The 26,380-nt window shown below is 38.7% G+C and overlaps 1 protein-coding gene across 1 annotated transcript in view; it reads right to left on the reverse strand.

The window, feature by feature from the left end:
• Window positions 1–25,917, reverse strand: part of rnf216 (ring finger protein 216) — a 39,182-nt gene extending 13,265 nt beyond the window's left edge. Inside the window, exons 1-13 of the mRNA XM_067382402.1 lie at window positions 25,850–25,917; window positions 24,618–24,758; window positions 24,401–24,537; window positions 20,224–20,814; window positions 20,057–20,133; window positions 19,861–19,963; window positions 19,566–19,727; window positions 17,738–17,852; window positions 17,515–17,651; window positions 17,343–17,393; window positions 16,366–16,503; window positions 14,919–15,067; window positions 14,544–14,622 (exon numbers count right to left, since the gene is read on the reverse strand). Coding sequence (XP_067238503.1) covers window positions 14,544–14,622; window positions 14,919–15,067; window positions 16,366–16,503; window positions 17,343–17,393; window positions 17,515–17,651; window positions 17,738–17,852; window positions 19,566–19,727; window positions 19,861–19,963; window positions 20,057–20,133; window positions 20,224–20,814; window positions 24,401–24,537; window positions 24,618–24,684 — 1,806 coding nt within the window. The 5' untranslated portion in view covers window positions 24,685–24,758; window positions 25,850–25,917. The remainder of the gene's footprint in view (window positions 1–14,543; window positions 14,623–14,918; window positions 15,068–16,365; window positions 16,504–17,342; window positions 17,394–17,514; window positions 17,652–17,737; window positions 17,853–19,565; window positions 19,728–19,860; window positions 19,964–20,056; window positions 20,134–20,223; window positions 20,815–24,400; window positions 24,538–24,617; window positions 24,759–25,849) is intronic.
• Window positions 25,918–26,380: the final 463 nt, after the last annotated feature.

The raw sequence follows: 26,380 nt of genomic DNA on the forward strand, positions 1-26,380 counted from the left end.
AACAACAATGAAAAATGTCAGATGGAGCAATAATAACTGACATGATCCATGATATCATGATATTTTTAGTGATATTTGTAAATTGTCTTTCTACATGTTTTTTAGCATGTTGTTAATGTACTATTAAATGTGGTTAAAGTTACCATTGTTTATTATTGTATTCGTGGAGACAAGACTGTCGTTATTTTCATTTTTTAACACTTGCAGTCTGTATAATTCATAAACACAACTTCATTCTTTATAAATCTCTCCAACAGTGTAGCATTAGCCGTTAGCCACGGAGCACAGCCTCAAATGTAAACAACATAACAGTATACAATACTCACATAATCCGATGCATGCATGCCGCATACATGACGAACACATTGTAAAGATCCATTTGAGGGTTATATTAGCTGTGTGAACTTTGTTTATGCTGTTTAAGGCAAGCGTGAGCTCCGTGGGCATGGAGCAGGAGAATTAAAGGGCCAGTAGCCCTGAATCAGCTCATTTATAATGATGCCCCAAAATAGGCAGTTAAAAAAATGAATTAAAAAAAAATCTATGGGGTATTTTGAGCTGAAACTTCACAGACACATTCAGGGGACACCTTAGACTTATATTACATCTTTTTAAAAAAAGTTCTAGGGCACCTTTAAGTGTTTTATTAGACAGGTGAGCAACTGTTTGGATTAAATCGACAGAAAACTAATCATCTTATAAAGCTCAACACAGTAAATCTTACAGTTTAAATCTCGTTTTCTTGATTTACAGCGAGTACCATGTTTTACCATGACTAATATCGATCTAGTTTACTGCAGTGTGCAACAAGTGTCTCACAGCAGCTGCCGCACAGAGTAGAATTATAACAACTTTTAACACACAAATGTATCTGATAAAAAAGGGCTGCGTTACCCTACATAAGTGGAAACGCTCGTCTGCGGCATAATAAAAGCTCCAATGCTCTCGAGCCATGTGTCACACTTGTCTCTCCAGGGGTCTCATTCTGCTCCAACGTCTTTTAGCCACACCCTGCTTCTTACTTCTGCTCAAGTCAAGTCAGATTTTTTTTCCACCGGCTGTAGACGTGAAGACAACACCTCCCATGATTCCGTGAAAAACCTTTGTTTTGAATAAGCGACCTCTAGTGGCGAAAAATTACATATTGTGCCTTTAATCGTAAGTATGTGCAATAGCTTGCCTTAGGAAACGATACAAAAGAAAGGAACATCCTGGGCCTAAAATGTGATTGTGTACATTAAAAGGCTATAGAATTGTTAATTCTAATAACAATACAGTAATCTAAACTTTCAATCTGAGGCATTTTCATTCTTAACATGACAAAGCTACTGCAGACTGAGGGTGCACACAGCTCCCTGCCCTCCACTTTGGATGCGATTCGTCGTCTGTCTGGTTGCCTAGGAACAACATTTTCATCTGTTCCATTTTAGCCATGCCTGCCCACAATGCTTTGCCTTTCAGCTGACTGGAAAGGACATCTGAGTGCAACATGCAGCTTAACATTCAGAGCATGAAGTCCATGTAAACGCCTACGCATTTCACAGGCACAGACCTGGCTATTACAAAACATTAGGATGTAGTGGAGACATCTACAATTGCTATGGTCCATCACATTTGACAATCCTGTATGGATTGCAGCCAAGTATAATAATTCCAAAAACGCAGAGTTGCATGCATTTCTAAGATAAGTAATAGCTGAAGTTTTGTGAAAATGGTTGTTTCGTGCAGCTGCCCCTTCCTCCTCAGTCTGTAAACCAACCAGAGAAAGATCCACTGATGGAGAAGCGGCACATGTGGCCACTATGCACTGAGAGACGTCTAATCCCATAACCTATTGTTGCCTGGTAACAGTCCCCATGGAAAATGCCATTAGTATAAATAATTAAAGATAAAGCTGAATATTAATGACAGTAACAGATGATAAATTACAACTTAGTGTGATGCAGAAACCCTCAGAACAATTGCTCCTGGCCCCCCAGGTGTCATCTTAAGTGGGAAACATCTATATGACAAGCTACTTTAGCAAAGTGGCTTCCTCAGAAATACATTTATGAAATCCAGCCTCAGGCTGCATGTTGTAAAAAAATATAAATCATCAGTATTGTTATAAAAAAGCTGTACCAAAAACTATAGTGGAAATGGTGAATGATGCAAACATCAGGCCAGACAATAGTCATGAGGAGTGAAGCATGGAGACATGTGACCTATAGTAAGTACTACAGTATTGTACTGCCCCCTAGTGGAGCACAACAGCACAACATGGGAGGGTCAACACCATTTAACAGATAAAAGTCTTTGAAAATGTATTTTTTAAACCCAGAGTTTGAAAAAGATCATTGTTAGACTTGTGGCTTTAGCTGCATTGGGTTTCTAGATGGCAACAAGATCAATTTCATATTTTTTTTTTCAAATTATTTGAAACAAACAAACTTTACAACACATTTAAGCCATGATTTCTTTATCATTATAATAATTCTGACTTGATAACAAATGAGACCACAATTATACTTCTTGTCCAAGGGCTTCATGAACTATATCCATTTTAATTTGGGTATGCAAATTCTTGGGTTTGGGTTTACAAAGATCATGATATATTTTTTGAAGCTAAAAATATAATATAAACATATAATGTGATTATTTCCTCATTTAAAAAAAATAAAAATAAAAACATTCTCAAAGTTTTACTTTTAGTTAAAGAGGCATCAATGATTCAAGTGTCTGTCACTAAATTTCATGTACACACAAAAAGGCGTTAACAGGAAGCTGCAACTCTAAGTTGAGGTGACTCTCGCAGGCAGAAGTGTGAACACACATACACACACACTGGTACATTCGTTTATATAGGTGACTAAAAATACAGCGGTGACATCACACTGACATCACTTTAAACAGTGCTTCCTGGTACAAAGTATACCTTGCAAGGCCAGGCCGACACTTCCTGTTCAGCAGGGCGCACACTCTCAGTCACAGGGCGGAGTCAGCCTCAGATTCATGGCTCTTATCTGTGTTGGCAAACACTGCAGATTCCTTCAAAGCAAGTGTGTGATTTATGGCGTTTATGAGTAACCAAAGACATTTACAGCCCCATTAAGATTATTCTTTAATGATTTCCAAGCCGTCGTCTGACACGTTTAGCAAAAATGACTACAGAAAATCTACAAAATGTACAAAAAAAGTCAATACTGAACGCTTCACAGAGTGACATATCTAATATGCAGAAGAATTGTGACTTTAGAGAAGTAATTTATCACTGAAATACTGTTGCAGATAAACCACAGGAACCTTTTACCCACACAGGATGCATGTAGCGTTCGCCTGCACTCCACATAAGGGTCTATTTTGTGAAATAAAGATAGATGATTGACATCTACCATAGCGATCAAAAGTACCACAACAAACTGGAAAAACAGTTTCTGCAACAAGAGGAAAACGGCTTTAACGGCAAGTCTTTATCTCAGAAAAACAAGCCTAGGGTGACAATTGTGGTCATGCCGCACATTCTTGTAACATAAATCTGATTCACCAAAATGCATAACCCTCCATTTCCTGTTAATCGCTGTGTGCATACCTCTCATTTAAGCTGAAACCGTATAACCCGAAACCACAACTCTAGGTAGTCATGCAAGTTTTATCTTGGCTGAACATATTTTTGTGTAAACCAAAAAACAAAGTCCATTCATCTGGTGGCTTTCTTTTCACAGCCACATGCTCTCAGCTGAGAAGCCACATGCTCTTTTTATTATTAGTTTATATAATACTTGCTTCTTTTTTGCGTCAGTATTGTAACCAATCACAAAAATGTCAGTTATGCATGTGAATGCACTGACCAATCAGAACCATCTAAATCAGTCTACAGACCTATCATCAGTAAGGTCTTGTTCTAATAAGCGAGTAAGTTACTTGACTTAAAACTAAAACACTTCCATTATAATCAACAAGGTATAAACATGGTGAAAATAAGCGATTTATTCTCCAGTCTATGCAATTTCATATGCAACTACTATTATGCAACTTGCGAAAGAGTAGAGAATCTCTGGATCAAAACAGGCAAAAAAGGAGCAGAAACAAGTGATAAAAGCATTGCTTATGCGCATTGTAGTCTTGGAAAAAAACATGATTTTCTTCACCGAGCACCACAAAGAAACAGCAGCCATCTTTTACAGTTCCTCCTGAACCAAAACAACAAGCTTCATGCCATGAATTAACCGTAATTACAAGATGGCAACCAGTGACGTTCTACCCAGCACGGTTCATGTCCTCTGACTCGGATTTATCAACACTTTCAATGCCGAAATGAATCTACAGCAGTCAGGTGGTATAATTCTGACCTGAGTTGTTTACGTTCTTCATCATTATTGTTATTGTTATGTGCTTTGAGACATGAGGTAATTTAAAGCCGTCTCTTGTCTTGTGTTTATAATGAGATGGGAGCATCACTTACAACATGTATTATATACAATAAAACCATTTTATTGTAAAGTCTAATGATTATAAAAGGCAATATCAAAGGAGATAAATAACATTTTGATTTCTGTCATAATCATGCAGCTACCAAGACCTATTCCAGTGCATGTATGGCTAGTTCTCCAAAATAAAAACAGCATAAACTAGTTACAGAGTGTGCGAACTGTTGCAACATCTGTTGAGGAACTCTGTGAATAAGCTCAGCGCTTCTCCCCTGAACAGGCGTGCAGCAACAGCAGGCCTTATAAGGCAGAAGAAGAGATTTGCTGAGCATTTGATTGGGGGGCTGCTTGTTCTGGAGAAGCAAGAGCCTGAATGAGCCTCAGGGACAGAGCAACGCACCCACAGCATGTGCTAACACACACAAACATCCCTAAGCCAATGCAACATATTATAAAGCTAGAACACTTAAGTGTTTTAATGAAATGCTCAAGATTTGAGGGTTTGGCTCATGATAAGTACTGTGAGACAGGGCTGAACAAACGCAACTCCCTATAAACTCAACTATGCAGCAAGTCTGAACTGGATCCCTTCAATGGAATGCAATCCAGAGCAGAATATATATTATATATGCTCCCGTTCAAAAGTTTGGGTCAGTAAGATTTTAAATTGTAATCATATTTCACAGTATTAGTGTATCAATAATTCAGCCATAGTGAGCATAACAGACTTAAGATATTAACAAATATTACCAATCTCAACCTTTTGAAAGGTAGAGCATGTTGGATTATATAAAAGTTAAATAGTAAAATATTTACTAATTATCTTAAATATACCAAATATGAAAACTCGCATGCAAAAACATGTATTCTAGAAAAAAAAAATGCTACAGCTGCTACAGTCTATCAAAGCAAAGCTGAGAAACATGGATACATGGAAAATAAAGTGCAAACAAAAGCCAGTCTACTGAGCCAGAGAGTAGGGAAAGTTGGCAGATCTGCATGTGAAAGCAACCACTAACCAATCACAGTGAGAAATAATGCATTTTTTGAAATGTGCAAAACCAAGAAAAAAAAAAGGAAGAAAAATCTGGGTCAAATATAAACTGTACCACATTTCAAATTTGAAGGATCTGGGTCTAGCCAATGAGTGTCTTGGATTCACTACGAGGGGTGGAGCCACAGAGGTAGCGGAGAGGGAAAAGTATGTCAGTTATACAACTTTCAGCGTCACCGAGGGAAAAGAGTGAAAGAGAAGGGCAGAGGAGAGGACGTCTGCTCACCACTGAATACAGGAACTTGAGGGCACACATCACCACAAACAAATGGGACATCAGACATGAGAGAGACAGGAGGGAAAAACATTAATGGGGGCACTGGGATTCCAGAGTTTTCCATATCCAACTGTTCCTACCATGGACAAATGTGGGTTAGGCAGCTGCAAATATCCCCATACACAATGATTAGAGCAGGCACATAATCGCCACAGACATAGACGGGAAGACCCTGAATATTCAGAGTACAGGTCCATCAATAGGGTAAAAAGTGGCAAGTAAATAAAACTCACCAGTGGCCGGTAATGTTATAGACCTTATGCGCCAGTGAAAGCCATCTTTAGAATTTAATGTTCAGTTTTGGCAGTAGCTCTGTATATTTCTTTGGCATCACTGTCGAAGAGTAATTAGGTGGTGAAGTGGATTTACCTATTGTAGAGTTAAAGCAGAACAACCTTCATAAATAGTTTTCTAAGTCCTTATGATGGTTAATTGACTTGTAGTGGTGTGTTTGAGGCGAGCACTAACCCCCTCTGGCACGTCTACACTAGAAAACAGCACTTGCAAGTTGAACTGCATCGACCCGACACAATCTCCCCTCATGTTCACGTTCACACGAGAGTGACAAAATGCTTTACGGTAATTCAAAAACAATGTATATATTATGACTTTATAAGACAATTTCGAAAATTACCCATCTCCATTGAGATTTCTCGTACTGTATTTGCAAAACTACTGCGCTGGTGAGCGTTGTAGTCGTTGTACTCCAGAGCTGCGCTTGGAGTATTTACGACAGTGTGATTCACTGAAGGAACCTGTAGGGGGAGCTTCGCAAATCTTACTGAGTTCCACTTTAACGAAGGTTATCATGAGCAATGTAATGTTTGAAGTGGATGTCATAAATGTCAGTGGACTTGGAAGATTTAAAAATGATTGCAACATTCACAAATCTGTTAGATCTTACCTACATGCTGTGGAAATACAAACAGGAAGACAGAACACAACGAGTGCAGCGCTGAAAAGGGCGAGGGTACATAAGGTCTATACGCAACTGTAACAAACACTTAAAGGGTTAGTTCACCCAAAAATGAAATTTCTGTCATTAACAGAAACTCCACTCATTCTCATGTCGTTCCACACCCGTAAGACCTTCATTCAACTTTGGACACAAATGAAGATATCTGAGGTTTTTTATCTCCCGTAGAGAGCAATGTAATTACCGTCATTCAAGGTCCAGAAAAGTAGTAAAACATTGTTAAAATAGTCAACGTGACTACAGTTTTTCAACCTTGATGTTATGAAGCGATGAGATTACATTTTGTGTGCAAAAACAAAACAAAAATAACAACTAAATTCAACAAAATCTTCTGTCCCCTGCCTTAATGCTATGAGCCAGCATTCTGACGTAGAACCTGGAAGTGCAGGATGTAAACAGTGTAGCAGTAAGGCAGGGGAGAGAAGATTTTGTTGAATTAAGTTGTTATTTTTGTTTTTGCACGCAAAAAGTGTCGCTTAAAGGATTAGTTCACTTTCAAAGGAAAATTAGTCCAAGCTTTACTCACCCTCAAGCCATCCTAGGTATATATGACTTTCACCTTTCAGATAAACACAAATCTGAGAAATTTTAATAAATATCCTGACGTATCCGAGCTTTATAAATGGCAGTGAACAGGGTTCACAAGTATGAGCTGAAGAAAGTGTCTCCATCCACATCCATCCATCATATAAATTTTCACACGGCTCCGGAGTGTGAAAGCGATGCATTTGTGTAAAAAAAAATATATCCATATTTAATAAGTTATGAAGTAAAATATCTAGCTTCTGCCAGACCGCCTTCCGTATTCAACGTACAAAGAAAGTGTAAAACTCTTGCAGTTCAAAAACCTTATGCTACGTCCTACACCTTCCCTATTCAGCTTACGGAAAAAGCATAACTGATGCAACGCCAGTTTACACTTTCTTCGTAAGTTGAATACGGAAGGAAGTCTGGCAGAAGCTACATATTTTACTTCATAACTTGCTTCGCTTTATTAACCCCCTGGAGCCGTGTGGAGTATGTATATGATGGATGGATGTGGATGGAGACACTTTCTTCAGTTCATACTCATGACCCCTGTTCACTGCCATTATAAAGCTCGGATGCGTCAGGATATTTATTAAAATATCTCTGACTGTGTTCATCAGAAAGAAGAAAGTCATTTACACCTAGGATGGCTTGAGGGTGAGAAAAGCTTGGAGTAATTTTCATTTGAAAGTGAACTAATTCTTTAATAACATTAAGGTTGAAACACTGTAGTGACGTTGACTATTTTATCTATGTTTTTACTACTTTTCTGGACCTTGAATGTGGTAATTACATTGCTTTCTATGGGTGATAAAAAAACCTCTAGGATTTCATCAAAAATAACTTAATTTTTGTTTTGAAGATGAACGAAGGTCTTGAGGATGAACGAACGACATGAAGGTGAGTAATTAATGACAGAAATTTCATTTTTGGGTGAACTAAATCTAAATCATTAGAAAATCTAAAGGCGTGGTCACATTTACAGTGCAGGTGAAATCCAGTCATTTCAATAGAAATCCATGTGTTTGGGAATTTCACGCAAGAGTGAAAGATTTCCCCATGCAGATTTCAATTTGGTCACATGTATTCACCGCATTGATCAACAGAAAGATGCTTGGTCTGAAAATGACTTCTGTGTGAGCTGAACTTCATATTTTGTATCACTTTATACATCGCTACACTACTGTCAATAGACCGTTTTGGGTTTTTTTTCTCTTAAAATTTAATTTAAATTGTTAATGTGGCCGCACCTTAAGAATGATAGTCTAGGCCTTAATAAAGAAAGAGATTTTTCTTTTTAGTTTACAGTTTCACAACGCCTTTTACTTCAGTGGAAAATTTAGTCAGAAATCAGTTAGAAATCAATCAATCAATCAATTTCATTTCTACAGAAAGGTAATGTGCTGCTACATGTGCTGAGGTCTGGAGAAAACAAAGTGTTTTAAGACATTCAGCACTGTGCTCTATTAGGTGCAGTGTCTTTTTAATTGTATTTTTGTGACAGTTTGTGGCAGTTCTATCAAGATGCTAGCTTGCATGCAAAAGTGATGGTTCATAGATCAACCCTTTGAAATCTACATTTCGGGTACCAACCCAGATGTTTAACCACTAAGCCACAAATCTGCTTACATTATGCTCACTATAATACACCATTTATCAGGTGGGTGTCATTTTATACAGATTATCTATCCAACAAATTTGTTCCAGAAAAGCATGGCTTTGGAAAAGTTCTCTTGAAGCTGGCCAAGTCAAGCACTGCTGTGCATGAGAGCCCAGTTCTCCATTTTGAAAGGAATGCCACGCTGAGAGCCAGAGAGAGGAAGTGAAAGTGGGTCACATTATGAAATCATTCCACACAACTGTTCTCAATTTCCCCCATCCAGTCCTGTGACTCCATCAGGAGGAAGATGTATAGGGGGAGAAAATGGAGGTCCTGCCTGATGGCACATTTAATCTATCTGTGGTGCCAAGAGGAAGGCCAAAGACATGGCTGTTCGAGCGGCTTCCCCTGCCCCCCTCTCCCGCCCTGCTGTGAGCTGCTGCATAAGTGTGAGGCGGGGTTGAGCGTGTAAACAGCAGCAGATGTGTGGAAGAACAAAACTGCGCTGGCGTTATAGAACAAGGGCGCCACCAAGAGGACAACTGGTATATGACAGCAAACACTAAAGTACTATGTTGCATACCTGATAGTGGGCTATTCAATTCTTTTAAAGGGAAACGCCTACCATCACACCTAAAACGGTCAATCATTCATAATTCCATTTAATTCCTTTTGTGATGTATAACGAGTGAAACGTTTCTTGGATTGTTGTGGTTTGCTATTGCTGTGATGTCATGTGAGTGACAGGTTGTTCCGCCCTCACACCAGCAAACACACCAGAGAAAAGAAGAGATGTCGCTGTAAGAGGGAGGGGAGGTAATTTTGATTAAAGATTAAAAGGGAACATGGATTAACAAAAAATTATGTGCATGGATAAATAATTCATAATTAAAAACAAGAATCATCCATTTTGATTTCATGGTGACTTTAAGCATCCTGCTTAGAAAAAAAAGTTAAAGGTGTCATGCCATGAGGAATCACATTTGCAAACCAAACATTATTCAGACACTAGATAGTAAAAGTTTATACTAGTTGGTGCAGGACACTATAGTTAATTTATGTAAGTGAGGATAGCAAAATAAAGTAAAATGTGAACTGTAAACAGTAACTACCAGTAAAACTGATTCAAAATTTGGGACCAAAAATTATTCAGACACTTTGACCTGACCATGTTTTGCTTTAGTGTTATCTGACATAATTAAGATTATTTTTTTCTGACACAGTTTAACTCTGAGATCTTGTCATATTTTATTACCATTTTTTAAACTGTAGTGAATAAACTGTATTAATGAATGAAATGTTCAAGGTGTCTGAATAAATTTTGGTTTGACTGTATTAGAGGTCTTTGTACTATTAAAACAGCCAGCAACTTTCATTGCTTAAAAGGTCCTCCACATTATAAACAAAGCATTTATTTAATCAAGCTTCAAATAAGGCTTGATCTGATACTGCGGGATCTGTGTTTTCACACGGGAAAACACATTTGCTTATGTCTACCTCCAGAGCAAGACATCACAAAAATAGTTATACGTCGTCACACCATAGGCACCACCCACTGGAGTTTAGTCGCTTAAAAGCTTAGTTCACCCAAAAATTAAATTTCTGTCATTTATTACTCACCCTTATGTCGTTCCACACCCTTAAGAGCTTCATTCATCTTCGGGAAAAATAATTAAGATATTTATGATGAAATCTGAGAGGTTTTTTATCCTCAATAAAAAACAACGAAATTACCATATTCAAGGTCCAGAAAAGTAGTAAAAACCTTGATAAAATAGTCAACATGACTACTGTGCTTCAACCTTAAATGTTATGAAGTGGCTTTTTGTACGTGAACAAAACAAAAATAAAGACTTTACTTAACCAATTTGTCTCTTCCCTGTCAGTCTCGTATGCAGTTGACACAGTGAATGCAGTGAAGCTCTTCCAGGTACTACGTCCGAACGCTGGCTCAGTATTGGCCAGCTCCTGCGTCAGCATCACACACATCCATTGTGGTGCTCACTTGAACATCATCTGCCAATAATGAGTCGGCATTCGGACGTAGAACCTGGAAGCGCAGAACAAACTGCATAGGAGAATGACAGGGTAGAGACGAATTTGTTAAATAAAGTCATATTTTTGTATTGTTTTTGCACACAATAAGTATTCTCGTCACTTCATAAAATGAAGGTTGAACCACTCCAGTCACGTTGACTATTTTAACAATGTCTTTACTACTTTTCTGGACCTTGAATGTGGTAATTTCATTGCTTTCTACTGAGGATAAAAAATAAAAAAAAAACTCTTGGATTTCATCAAAAATATCTTAATTTATGTTCTGAAGAGACAAACGAAGGCCTTAAGGGTTTGGAACGACATGAGGATGAGTAATGACAGAAATTTCATTTTTGGGTGAATTAACCCTTTAACAGTTGACATTTGCCTACACTTTAAGTGAGCATCGTGTCAAAAGCAAATATAAACCATTATAATCACTGATGCTGTCCACACTGAATACAGCATACAGATGCACGTTCAGTTTCTGACACTCCATGCACGTTCACTTTAGCCCGGAAAACACCAAGCTGACGGTCGGCCGTCGGGCAGTTTTTGTTCGTCGACCGACTAAGTGTTCTGCACCATTGGCTGAAGCTGGTCCTCTTCTGCTTTTTTTCGGCCAATTCAATATGAATTGGCGTCAGAGTTTGTCGGTCAGTTGGGCCATCTGACCATTCTGATTGGCTGTTCAGCTACTGCCACCTGCTGGTACGGCAATGCATTTCATCTTACGCAGGCGCAGAACTGACGCGCTACTTGGCCGTGGGCTGTCTAGCATCGGTTTGGTGTGTCAGGGCAACTTTGGACCCAGACGCTGCCGACGTGAGCCAACCCCGCAGTCTGCTTTCGTCAACACTAGTTCGTTGGTGTTGCCTTTTAACGTGTCCAGTATAAACGGCTCATATGCGTCTCTATCAAGACTTCAGAAGGATCCCAGCATTTTGGAAACAAGTGGATGGTTTATTTTAATGGTGTCCCAAATTAATTAGCGGAGGATTGTATGTTTGTTTGGAGCATTTTGCTTTGTGAACTAGGCACAGGGTAATGGAGATTTCACAAAGAAACTTGTTGAAAGATGAAGCAGCCAACAGTATTGGATCTGACAGCAGCTGCATCACCAACCGTAAGTAGAAGATTTCATAATGCTTTGTCCATAAATGATGCTTTTTACGGATAATGTTTTCAAAACACTTTCATGCAATAGCAAGGGGGTGTTGATATCGTTTCCTATGCAATCATGTTAGTAAACCATAAAAGTGGCCTTTACTGATGAGCCTTAAAGTAGCCGCCCTTAAAAAATAGATAATTTCAGATAGAGGTCGAAAATAATCGTTTTTCCACATATATACTTGTTTTCGCTTTTTGGGTGGGTTTGTTTGTGCAAAAAACTTTATAAACATTCTAAGTGAACCTCAAGGAACATTCAAATAATAATAAAAAAAACCTAAAAAAAAAAAAAAAACTCATGTCATGACCCCTTTAAGTCACAGTTACAAGTTTGACAGCTTCATCCAAGCTGACTTTGCAGGTTTAAAAGCGTCACTTTGAGCATCACAATCACCCAATCGGGCAAGTTTGACCTCCCACTATAGCCGATTCCTAACCACTAAATACAAAGACGTAAGTCCTTGCTTGTGAATATCATGCAAATGGACAAGAAACATTTTACAAACCCTGGAACTCTACAACTCAAAGTGATTTGAGAAATGGTAATCCGCTTCAAATTGACAGGATATCAAAACATACTTGTAATTAAATTACAATGTATATGTATATACATAGCTTTCGTGACATTTGAAACGCATTCGCGATCACAGCCCTCCCACATGTGTTTATTACTTCAAAAACGATAAAGAGACAAATAGAGAGGATGGCAGATGAATGGAAAGATAGCCCTGACAAACTGCAGATGGCTCTAGCATTCCTCTCAGGCCTGTTGAGAAAGTAGCTGTGAGTTCAGAGTCCTTGACATGTTCAGGCTGTCAGCTGAATTCCACTAACACACAGATGGACTGACAGCTCTCTGTGTCCTGGCACTGCCTGATACATTCCTCACAGCTCAACACTGATAAGACTAAAGACAAAACATCAGATGCACTTGTAACCAATGTTGGGGAAGCTACTGTGAATCCTGTCAAGCTAGCTACAAACTACTAACATAACCTTTGGTGATTGACCCCTAACTATTCCGTTTTTGATGCATATCTTATAGCAACTGCACTCACAAAAAGAAATGAAGATGTTTTAGGGCCAAGCATTTACATCCACACTACCATTCAGAAGTTTGGGGTCAGTCAACTGTTTGTCAAAATGTTTTTATGCTCACCAAGGCTGCATATATTTATCAAAATTACAGTAATATTGTGAAACATTATTATAATTTAAAATAACTTTTCTATTTTAATATATTTTAAAATGTAATCATTCCTGTGATGACAAAGCTGAATTTTCAGCATCATTACCCAGTCTTCAGTGTCACATGATCCTTCAGAAATCATTCTAATATACAGAGTTGCTACTCAAGAAACATTATCAATGTTGAAAAGAGTTGTGCTGGTGTGTAATTGTCACTTTTGATAAATGTGATAAATTTTGCTAAGAAGTAATTTATTTAAAATATTAGTAAAAGTATGAATTTATTAAGAAAAGAAACTTACTGACCCCAAACTTAAATTTACATGTCTTTTTCATTATTAAAATTTAGATTTCAGTAATTTCAATGATTTTTCCAGGCCTGGAAAGAATCAATGATTTTAAAAAAAAATCCCTGATATTCTCCATGATGAAAGAGAATGGAACAACCCTGACATTTCCAAATTCTATAACCAAGCCAACAGTAGTGATAAACAGCATCATTTAGCATATAGTTCACTATCATGAAGAAACACGATCAGTGAACCATTTTTATAGAATCAATTCATTTGCCATTGAACCAATTCATTACAATGGAAATACACTGTGACAAAAACCAGCAATGTCATGCGTTTTGTTGCTACTTCTTGGAAAAAGAAGGTTATTACTTGACAAAGCTTGATTATTTTTGAAAACAGCTGAACTACTATTACACTGTTGAAAAATGTAGTTAAGTTAGTCCTTAGCTGTAACAAACACAACTGATAATATTCAGTCTGTTTTTTTAAACCTTGGTTATCAAAGCAGAGCAGGTTGTTGTTTTGTGATTCACATCCTGAAGGTTTAATACACTTTTTCCTGGTTATGATTTCCGAAACGTCATGAGACAGTGAAATGCCGGAATACTGATTCATCTAGTTGTGTTGAACTTCCCAACCCTTGTTAAGTTATGGTTAGGGTCAGAGTGCTGCAAATTTAAAGTAGACATGATGAATGCCTGTCTCTGTTATTGCCCTGACCTGACTAATTCCAGCAGAGTAAACCCAGCCGATGAAAAAATACCATTAGTTTCACATCCACTAGCACAGTTCATTTTGGGGCCCCAGATTGCGAACCACAGACTATGCTGACCTTTTCCACGGCCCCATGGCGCCACCAAGTGGCCATTCGAGGGCTCAGAAATAGAAGTGTAAAGAGGGAGAGAGAACTGAACCAGCCCATGACCTTATTTTATAAAAAGATCACTGCAAAGAGAGATGCAATATTTGAACAACACTCAAACACTTGTTTATCCAGGCACACAGACTAACCTTTCTGCAGCGAGGGTTTGGGCAACTGAACAGAGAAATGCCTTTATCCAAAAGTGCTGGGAAGTTACAAAATGGACACCTTGAAAACAAAAAGTGAGCAAAATGTTGTTAGGAATTAAAACAATGAATCATTTAAATCTGAAGTTTGTACATTTTTCTTTGTTTTGAATTGCTTTTTCTCACTCAAAGCTATCACATGGCTGTCGAAATGTATATATATTTTTTAATATAGACTATTCGTGTGGATTATTTTTCTGTCCTTTTTGGAGTTGACAGCTCTAATACCTATTCATTTTCCTTGTATAAAAAAGTGTTTCACGAATAAAGAAAAGTCAAACAGATTTCGATCAACATGAGAGTAACTGTTTAACTCACCTGACCAGTTCGTCAGCACAGGTGGCTGCTATGGCCTCTTCTGCCTGCCGCTCGTAATATTTGCACAGAATGTTTTCAGGTAAAACTTTCTCCAGCTCGCTGGTAGGGAAGGAACAGGTGCAATTCCCATCCATACAGCTCAACTCCGACTGCAAACAAACACAAAGAACCATTTTTACTTAACTGTAGCTGTAACTGTAAAATTCAGTGAGTGCTTGTGGTGGCAACCTACATACATTGAACCTTCAAACATTTTAAAGGTGCCCTAGATTCAAAAATTGAATTTACCTTGGCATAGTTGAATAACAAGAGTTCAGTACATGGAAATGACATACAGTGAGTCTGAAACTCCATTGTTTCCTCCTTCTTATATAAATCTCATTTGTTTAAAAGACCTCCGAAGAACAGGCGAATCTCAACATAACACCGACTGTTACGTAACAGTCGGGGTGTACGCCCCAATATTTGCATAATGCCAGCCCATGTTCCCAACATTATAAAAGCCATTAGACAAGGGCAGCTAGTTAACGTCTGGAGCTGCACACAGCCGAATCATCAGTCTAGGTAAGTATGTTGTAATGTACTGTTAAATGTGGTTAAAGTTACCATCGTTCCTTACTGTATTAACGGAGACAAGAGCCGTCGCTATTTTCATTTTTAAACATTTGCAGTCTGTATAATTCATAAACACAACTTCATTCTTTATAAATCTCTCCAACAGTGTAGCAATAGCCGTTAGCCACGGAGGACAGCCTAAAATTCACTCAGAATGAAACTTTTAACATCCAAATAAATACTTTACTCACATAATTCGAAGCATGCATACAGCATGCATGACGAACATCTTGTAAAGATCCATTTAAGGGTTATATTAGCTGTGTGAACTTTGTAAATGCGCTGTAATATAGTCGACAGCTCATGTGGCAGGAAGCACGCGTCTTAAAGGGGCGGCGCCGAGTGTAAATCGGCGCATAGTTAATGATGCCCCAAAATAGGCAGTTAAAAAAAATTAACTGAAAAAAATCTATAGGATATTTTGAGCTGAAACTTCACAGACACATTCAGGAGACACCTTAGACTTATATTACATCTTGTGAAAGAACGTTTTTGGGCACCTTTAAAAGTTTGGGATACATAAAATATCTAATTTGATATAAAAAAACAAAACAAAAAAAAAAACATATCAAACTCTGCAAACAAATGATGCTAGAACATGTTTATGATTATTAGAATGAAAATGAAAGAAACATAGGGGAAGAACCTAAGAAGCACAAGGCAAAATGAAACCAAAATACAGGGGATTTTTAAAAACATGAGAACAAAACAGCTTTGTGAACAATGTCTGAAAACACTGTGACATCATAACGGTTGTGACCGACCGTTTCCAGTAATACAATTCAAAAGAAACAAAAGTAACCTCAGAGACTGAAAGTCACAGATGGCTTACCCGTCCTGAACCGAACACAGCCTCCTGGGCGTATTTTACTAGGCATTCCTTGCAGAATAGATGGCCATCCGTACACTGGGTCATCTCCTCAAAGGCAAACTCCCCACAGCAGCAGCCACATTCAATCAACTGCCCGTCCTGAGAGTACAGGTCAAGTGTGTCACATGCTCTCAAATCACAAAGTTCAGGATTATAATCTAAAACACATTACCAGGCTGATTGAGGTCACTCTATAATCTGATTTTAGAGCTGAAACTGTCTGTTTTATACATGACTTTGCAACAATCAAACCACTGAAAAAGGACAAAAACTCTCACACTCAAAAAAGACGGCCTATTGTGCTTTTTTACATTTTCTTTAGTGTGTAATGTTGCTGTTTGAGCACGAAAAAGGTCTGCAGAGTTACAAAGCAGAAAGTCACTCCAAAGGGAGTTATTCTCTATATCAGTAAGCACTTTCCCTCAAATGCCTCGATTGTCTTGAGTTTTGTTCTGGGAACAAACACGTCATATTTTCCTCTTTAAATAATTCGCTCCAAGGGCATATGCAAAAAAAGGCATGAGGCCTAGTTGAGCTGTGTTAGTAGTGTGTTGAAACTCGTGTTTATGGTAAGTGGCTTGACATTTTTGAAAAACGCTGAAAGCAGTTGACCAATCACGACACACTGAACCAGCTGACCGATCAGAGCACATTGTGCTTTTCTGAAAGAGGGGCTTCATAGAGACCGGAACTAAACAGAGCCTTATTGACAGACTGGGAAGAGAGGTGCTGCAACAATGTAAAATATGTAAAAAAAAATATATAATAATAATAATAATGTGCTTCTTGATCATTCAAGCATGAAATTTTAGTCTATTAGAGCCCAAAAACAAAATCAAGGTTTTGTAAAAGAGCATAATATGGCCTCTTATGATGTGGTTTGACATGTCATTACAGGAGCATCAAAAGTACATAAACAACTGGTTCTTCACACCCACCTTTTGATACTGCTCCTCATTCACTTGCAAAGCCAAAAGGAAATCTTCATGCTGAAAGCAAAAAGCTCTTGTAATTATTTGAACAGTTAACAACTTGTCAGCTCAGTTCATCGTGGGTTATTTCAGGAGGAACCATCAGAAGTAAATTGAAGAAGTGAGCCATGTGAAGTACCTCAGCCATTTCCTTGGCTTTCTGCTCATAGAACTGCAGCTCTTTCACGAGAGACGGCTCCAGTGTAGTCTCGTTACCACGGCTCCATCTGCGATTCTTCTCCAAAAAGTACATCTTTCTTTCCAGTTTAAAAGAACCTGAGATGAATGAGATGAAATGAGCATTTCATCTTTTACCTTTTGTGTTTGAAAGGCATGCAAAGTAGAAAAACCTATGTAGTCACCCTGCTCAAACTTGAAGTCTATGAAGGCGCGTTCATTTGGCTCTCTCCTTCTCTTCTTCTTCCCTGAGGGGTCAGTAGAATTTTCTTGCCACTTCTTGAGGGCTTCGAATAAGGCCTTGAAGAGATACCAGAGAGATTAATGCCATACAAATGAATAACAATATGGTCAAACAATATAGGTTTTTCAATGGCTGATGCAAATGCCAATATCTTAAGAGTGTGGCCAATGACTAATACAATATTGTTAAATTTAATGCAATTTTTATGATAACAAATTACATTTTGCAGATGAAAGAAAGCAGGACTTGATGTGATAAAATATGATGAAAAATCCAAAGCTGTTCTGCCAACTAGCAAATGAACCACCCCCTAACTGCTTTTCAAACAGCCTCCTTTTTAATGGATCACTTTATAACACTTAAGTGTAGTGTTATACAACACCAGCCAAGTAGACAGCTTCAATATGAACGGCTCATCTAGAAGTTTTGCTTTGTTTCTAATTTATAAATCTCCGCCCACACAGAGGTCAGTGCCGAACCTAGAGGCTTGCTACTGGCCAGCACTGTGGATTTGTGTGTCAATTTAACCAAACTTGTAGTCCTCTGTTACAATTAGCCCATATGTTTTGGTTATGTCCCAGTCTGTCACAGATTTGTGTATCCTATTCTATCTAGAATATTTAGTAAAGATGTTTGTGGATATCCTTTAACCGCCATCTTTGGTATTGTGTGTGAAAAAACACTTTGTCAAAGTGAATTGGACAGTATAGCTTTTACTTCTCATTTGGCAAGGTGCTTGATTTTGATTCATTGGAAGCCGTCCTTCCCTCCTTTTAAACAGTGGACCTGAGATGTGTTTTTTCCTTAGTTTGGAAAAAATAAGTCTAAATTTAAGGGGCTCCGGGTCTAAGTTCACTGTCATGTGGCGTCCTTTCATAAATTATCTTCAAAAGCAATAATTATAAGTGGACGAACTGATGCTGATTTCAGGTTTTGCTGATTTACCGAAGTTATTCTTTCTCTCTTATTTTCTTTATATGCACACAATGTAAAAGCACAATATCTGTATGCATACTGTGTTGTTGTTTGTGTTGATATGTGAATATGTTGATTGTTGTGTGAATAATTTAAAAAAAAAAAATTCTTTGCAACTTGAAGTCCACCAGGCGAAATTCTTCATCAATGCAGATTACCATGAAATGACTGGATTTTACTCACAAAATTTTGCAAAGCAACAGTAAATGTGAGTGTGACCAAAACTTTACACTTAATGGCTGATCTTAAATCAATATTGAGATCACTTCGTTTTTCCGTAAAACACACACAATGTATTTGAAAATGAAGAATATCTGCAGTATCAATTGACACCTCTGTTGATGGGCACTGCTGTTGATAATCTCTAAAAGCCTAATAAAACAGGATGATTAATCACATCACCTGACACCAGCAAGCTTCATCAACACTTAAAGGGATAGTTCACCCAAAAGTGAAAGTTCTGTCATCATTTACTCACCCTCATGTCGTTCCAAACCTGTATAAATTTCTTTGTTCTGTTGAACACAAAGCAAGATATTTTTAAGAATGTGGGAAACTGGGGCACCATTGACTCCCGCAGTATTTTTTTCCCACTATGAAAGTCTTTGTTCAAAATATCTTGAACAAAGAAATTTATACAGGTTTGGAACAACTTTAGGGTGAGTAAAAGATGACAGAATTTTCATTTTTGGGTGAACTATCCCTTTAACAATGGTGGATGACACTGAATGTTAACCTCCTGACATAAAGGTTACAGAGTTCGTAGAATAATTCTAATAGGTATGAATGAGCACCTTTCGTGTGATTGCATAGTGTCCTTTGAGGCAATTCAGGGCCCATTTGATATCCTGACAGCTCAACATTCTGAAGTCACCCATCAGCATGTCTGCAGCTTGAATGACAACCTCTGGGCCAACAGTCTTTAGTTTGAAATAATCAAAATAATTTTCACTTTCCTGCATGACAGAGAAAAAGTAAGTTATACCATGTTAGTTGCATTTTTAAATGTAATAAATTCATCACAGTAGCAGCACCCAATATATCTATGACTAAATAAATATGAATATCTGATAAAAATAAAGTGCAAACCTGCGTCTCAGAGTCATTCGTCTCGAGGAGAACACTGCTTTGTGTCAAAACTGAGTTTGCTTTCTTCGGATAATCAGGGTTTTCCAACAATATATTGCATATTCTGTGTTAAAGAAGCCAAACGATGTCTCACAAACATCACATGTGAACAAAGTACATCTGAGCAAGAAATGAGTAGATAAAGGTTTGTGCTTACACATTTAAATCTTTCAGGTCACCCCTCTCTATCAGTTCTGCTACATATGCGTCCTGCACATCGGGGAAAAGGTCCATCTGAAAATTTGAGTCAAAACAAACAGCACCTTTAATGTAGGACATGAACAGTCGCATACTATAACGCGAGGTGCTAATCAGAAGACTCACCACCCCCTTCACCAGGATATTGAGGGACGTCCGCTCAGGGGCCTGCTGTATGAGGGGTTCTCTGGGTGCTGACGGCCCAGGTCTCTCATTGTCAGCCGGTGCGGGCAATCGTGCAGGAGAGAGAGGGGCCACCGGCTGCTCATTTTGTCTGACCTCAACTAGCACAGTTTCCTGTGGTGTCCGAGGCCTTTTTGTGGGCCTTTCAGTTCTCGGCCAGACGACCACTTCAATTTTGCGGGCCGAGTCTGACTGACCTGATTCAGTGGTGGGTGGAGCTGAAAGAACAGAATTGGCCTGATTCACTGAGTGTGCACTAACTGAAGGGTCCTTATGAATGGGCAGTGAGTCCTTAGCAGGCAATGGAGGTCTGTGCAAGGCATTTTCTCTAGACGTCGAGGGTACAGCATTCTGGTCCGTGGTTAAGACACCTATGGCTTGGTTTCCTAATGTAGGATGTGCGACGACTACAGAAGGATGATGAGCGTGTGCGCTGGTAGGATGTCTGTTGGACCCAGATGCCTGGCTTGGGAAGGTGCTTGTACCCCACTTGGCTGCAGGTCGGATCAGCTCACGTTGAGGTGAGGGCTGTGGCTGCCAGATGGAAAGAGAGTGTAGGATTAATATTTGAACAGGATCCTCTCATCACATTTTAGTGCAGTGCTTGCGCATCGATTTTCTGGAAATCAGGCACAGGACAGAAAGATCAATTCTCATTTTCATTTAGGTTAATTTTCTTGAGAAAAAGATTTTTTTGTGCAAAAAAAAAAAAAAAAAAATGTACAGTGGTTCCAAAAAGTATTTGGACATTTGAGGCACACTTCATCATTACACAGTAGACTTGCCAAGGTATTCTATCATTTTCATATCAGTACAGTATTCACATTCAAACCAGTTATACTGGTATTAGTGCTGTTTGACGCTAGGGGGCGCTATGTTTTTTTTTTTTTTTTTGTCTGCAGAATTGCCTATACATAACGGGCAGTTCTCAAAGCACTCTGTGGTCTCCATCTTCCACGTAACCAAATGATTTCAATTTATCATTTGGTAATTTATTTATTGATTTGATATGTAACCATGTAATTAGTATGGTAACATACAGTCACCCAGTCAATGGCCCTGTCCCAAATGGCACACTTCATGTGGACTTTCGGTCTTGTGGACTTAAATTGCACGTGCTCGCCGAGTCTACAAGTCCGTAGGCCGTCCCATTCAGCATTTTAACGCTCTGAAGTGTGCTCAGCAGCGCCCCCTTTGTACCCTTGAAGCGGTCTTCCGCGAAGCCCGCATAGATGCAGGCTCCGCACACTTTAACTACCCAGGAATTCTTGCGAAATGCCAATCAGACAACGGAAGGGAGGAGATTTTGCTCAAGAGCAATTGATGACATGGCTGAGAAGAAAATATTTAAGTGTAGGTATCATTACAGTTTTTATGACCTAGGTGTACATTTTACCAGTTGTTACCTACAGTTTATACAAACATTATGGTCATCGGCCAGTGGTTGATATCTCAAACATAATAATAGCGCATTGATTAATACGATTATGATTATGATTCATCAAATAAATAGAATCGAATATCAGGGATTTACTGAGTCATATGTAAACCTAGTATTTATATTTAAACCTGTAAATTCATCTAAAACTCACGCACAGACCAGACCGTTATTTCCGGCGTGACGATTGAGTCTGTCCCAAAAATACCTCTCAATGCGCCCTTGTGGACTCGCGCCAAGGGCCCTATAGGTCTGCACTACATGACATCACCAAAGTGTGGACTCTGAGGAAGTCCACAAGTCCTGAGTGCGCCATTTGGGACAGGGCCAATATTGTAAAATAACCCCCTTCAGGGGTTTGCTCTGCTTCAGGGTTATGATGATCACCTTAAATGGGACCTATTATGCCCCTTTTTTCAAGATGTAATATAAGTCTCTGGTGTCCCCAGAATGTGTCTGTGAAGTTTCAGCTCAAAATACCCCACAGATCATTTATTATATCATGTTGTAAATGCCCAATTTTGAGTGGAAAGAAAAAACATGCTGTTTTCATGCATGTATCTTTAAAGAACAGCTGCTTCCCACCCCTCTTTCCAGAAGAGGGCAGAGCCTACAGCTTGTGCCTCTCTCTCTGCCAAAACCTAATAAAACATCTGTATGGTTTTGATTATCATCTCTATAGTGGTCACACTCATGTGACATTGCAGTTCTTCATCATTATGAAAGTTTATTATCTGCATGTGTTTTAAAGCTATATCAGTCTAAACTTGTGATATATGGTTTTCTGAGCGCACACATCCGAAGAACGCACACAGAAAGCTGGCTGTCAGACGGCACGTCCCGTGAGTATTACACACACTAAATTCTTTTACATGTTATTGTGCTTAAACTTAAACTGTCACAAGGTTCTATCAAAAACACAAAAAGTTCACAAACACAGTGATCATATGTATATGATATGTCTGTTATCATAAACAGCAAGTAAAGAAATTGCATGTGTATGTTACATCTGTGTATTAAAATTAAAGCAGCATAATATACAGAACTTATTGCTAATATGATGTTTAATATAATCAAGCAACAAAAGAAAAACAGAGAATCACTCAGTGCTCTTGAATGAATAACTTATTGCTTTAATAAGAAAACATTTCTTACTTTAATGCTGATGTTAAATGCTCTAGTGAGGAGATAAACATGGTGGACTGTGTACAGCTCACTGAGGGTGGGGTCTATGCTAATAGAGACAAAGCGACACACGTCCTAATCTGAAAACCACGGACACTGGGCAAACATGCTAAAAAGCCCAGAACTAAGTTTTTATAAGCTGCCGACCCAAAAAATTAGCGTTTAAGGACACAAAAGTGGATACAGGAAATTGAGACCGAGCACAACGTGTCATATTACTCCATAATCTGCGATAGGATATGCTTAAAAAAAAAAAAAAATTATTATTACAACTTCTGTCTCCTTAAAGGTTGGCTTTTACGATTCGGTAGCTTATAAAGAAATGACAAGGAGGCAGCCTCACGCAATATAAAGTCAATGGAGAGGGTTGGATTGTTTTTCCCCCCCGGTGTGGGCCTTAACGCACTCTGTCTCTATGGAGCAGAGTCGGCAAAGACTATAGAATAACAAGACGCGTCACTCGTATTGTTTTGAATGGGAGAAAGTGCAATGCGCAATATGGCGGAATAGGTCCCGCCTTCTAAAAAAGAGCCAATCACTGATTGGTAAAGTCATCGCATCACTGCAGCAGCCGTTGGAAGCTCCACTTCCTATAGAAACAGTCAGACGCGCATTTAGGACTGCGCATGCGCATAAGCTTGATCAATCCTGAAAAATACCTTTTTTTGACATGATTTGAGCCTTCAGAAACAAAATTTATGAGACAGTTGTCAGATTTCATTGGTGATTTCAAATATGAAATTTAATTGAAAGCTTGGCAAACAGCTTTGGAGAATTTGATGTTTCCCCATTCAAAGAGATAGGAGCTGCACTTGCATGCCCGAGAGGCGTTTCAAAGATGGCCGCCGAGTGAAATTACTTGTCTTAAAGGGACTTTGGTGTCGGTCAGCAGTCGTGGGCGGGGCCTAAGTATTTGTGATGTCACAAAAGCTACAATCTGCAAAGAGCCTGTTCTGATACACTGATTATGCTTTATGGGGATTAAAAAAAGATCATTATCATTATGCCAACACACATTTATGTTCAAACACCATGTAAAAATGAATTTTGCATAATAGGTCCCCTTTAATATTTTTCGTTACTATATCATATTGACATTATCAAAACAAGAATTTTTACATGAATATTTTTAGAAAAAAAAAAAAGAGACTGACCACCATTTAGAGCAAGACTAGTATCAGGTTGATGCACAAACCATTATTTCTATTCAAACAAAATAGGAATAACAACTGTGCAAAGTATCAAAGCCACATGCAGATGCAATCTTCTTATTCATGGTTTGTTTTTGTTTTTTAATAAATCACAGTTATGAATGACTATCATGCAATTTTATCATATAACCCATTTGATATAAAAATCACCAGGTCCCTGCTGACTCCCACCACTAGTACGCTACATTATAATAATCATGAATTCCACAGATATTCTGTACTAAGTGTGTAGGGAGCAGTGAACACTACACAGGGACCCTGTGAATTGGAACGCAGCTCCAGTTACCTCTAAGATGCTCAATTCGTCCTCTTCATCATCCTTGACCACAACAGGGGCATTTGGTACGAATCTGACAGGTTCATCATCAGAATCTGACGATGAGGATATGGTTATGTAGGACGTCCTTGCCCTAACTTTCTTAGCTGACAAAAACAAAAAAAAACAAACAAGAGGTCAGGACGTACAGAACACCACTACCATAATAACGCCTTGGTATTAGTACCTCGACTGCGATGGGTGTTGAAACTAGCCAGATGGATGACATCATCATCACTGGACCCGTCAGCCATGATAAGACACACAGACTCCCTGAGTCGTCCACCTTCTCTCTCTCACACAAACACCCATGCACACACACAGGAACCTGAAACGAGACCACATAAATTACTTCACATGGTGCATTCCTCACACTTTTGATCTAAACAAAGTCATGGCTGCATGAAACAGCAGTTATGCTAGTGTTTTCTTCCCTATTATGACGCATATTTGAGTGAAAAGGCTTCTCAAACAAGAAAAAAAAAAGAGGTTTCATGTGAGTGACAGGTTGCCTCGCCCTCGCGCCTGTAAACACGTCATCAGAGAAGAAGAGATGTCGCTGCAAGAGGGAGGGGAAGTTGTTTTGACTAAAGATTACCAGAGCACATGAATTAAAATAATAATAATCGTATAATAAATACTGCAGTATTTCATAAAAACAAGAATTGTCCATTTTGATTTCTTGCTGACTTGAATGATGCACTCGACCGGATAGGCTGCATCTGTGAGGCTTCGTGTGATCTCATTTCCCATTTCCCACGAAGTGATGTAGTTTCCAAACAAGACTAACATTTTGAAAGCAGCCCAGAATGACAGATTCATACCACAATATTATATTAACGACCATTATCTAGCTTGAGTTCACGTTCAACACAAGAAGTGGAAGGTAAAAGAGTTAGAAGAGTTGATGTACTTGAGGAATAATGCTTTATATTCAAAATCCGTGCTGTCACTGAGTAACTCTTTGTGCAGACACTGAAGTGCGTTTCAGATCAAAGGCGCCTGTGACACCCAGACGTGCTGTCTAAGTAGTCAGCTCACAACAGGGGTTTAAAACGCAGCCTGTTAATTCCTGTAGATTGTCCAGAACAGACGAGCTGATCTCGCATAGCAGTGCTGAGAAACACTGTTGATGTTATGAATATGATCGCTCGCTTTCCTCTCTCTTTAAAACAAGTGGACGTTGTTAGAAAAGTTAAATATACAGCAGGACGAAAGAAACAAACAAATCTGTACTCGCTAAAGTCCCTAGCCATGCTCAGCTAGCTGTTTGGCGTTAACCCTCCGCGCCAGCTGACATCACTTAAACAAGACAGATTTTCATCCTCAGCCGGGTATTTCGTCCTAACTTAACGGCGAGGATAAACAAGCTCTATTTAGACTACAACACACGAAGACTGTTTCATGAATTGCACGTACCTCTCAGTCACAATTTCCAACACATCGAAAGCGTTTGATCGCCGGATATCGAAACAAACGGCCAAAACAAGCCAGAGTGTGACGTCAGACGCAAATGCGTCGCGCTGTAGGCGGAGGATCACGAGAGTTGTAGTTCTCTTCCGATGTCTGTCGTTCATCTCTGTACGTCCTCTAGGTGTCTCTGCTTTCCTTACAGTAAAACAAAGTGTTTGTACTATCACTGTGGCGCCAATATCAAAACCTTGATGTTATTTTTCAAAACTCTTGACACAAACCTTCGACCAACAGATTATCACAGTGTAGCCTACGATTTTAATAGATAGATAGATAGATAGATAGATAGATAGATAGATAGATAGATAGATAGATAGATAGATAGATAGATAGATAGATAGATAGATAGATAGATAGATAGATAGATAGATAGATAGATAGATAGATAGATAGATAGATAGATAGATAGAATTATTGATAGAACGATAAACACAGACAGACATACAGACAGACAGACAGAAGGATAGATAGACAGAC

Source organism: Chanodichthys erythropterus, chromosome 3 (assembly GCF_024489055.1).
Source record: "Chanodichthys erythropterus isolate Z2021 chromosome 3, ASM2448905v1, whole genome shotgun sequence".
Lineage (NCBI taxonomy): Eukaryota > Metazoa > Chordata > Actinopteri > Cypriniformes > Xenocyprididae > Chanodichthys > Chanodichthys erythropterus.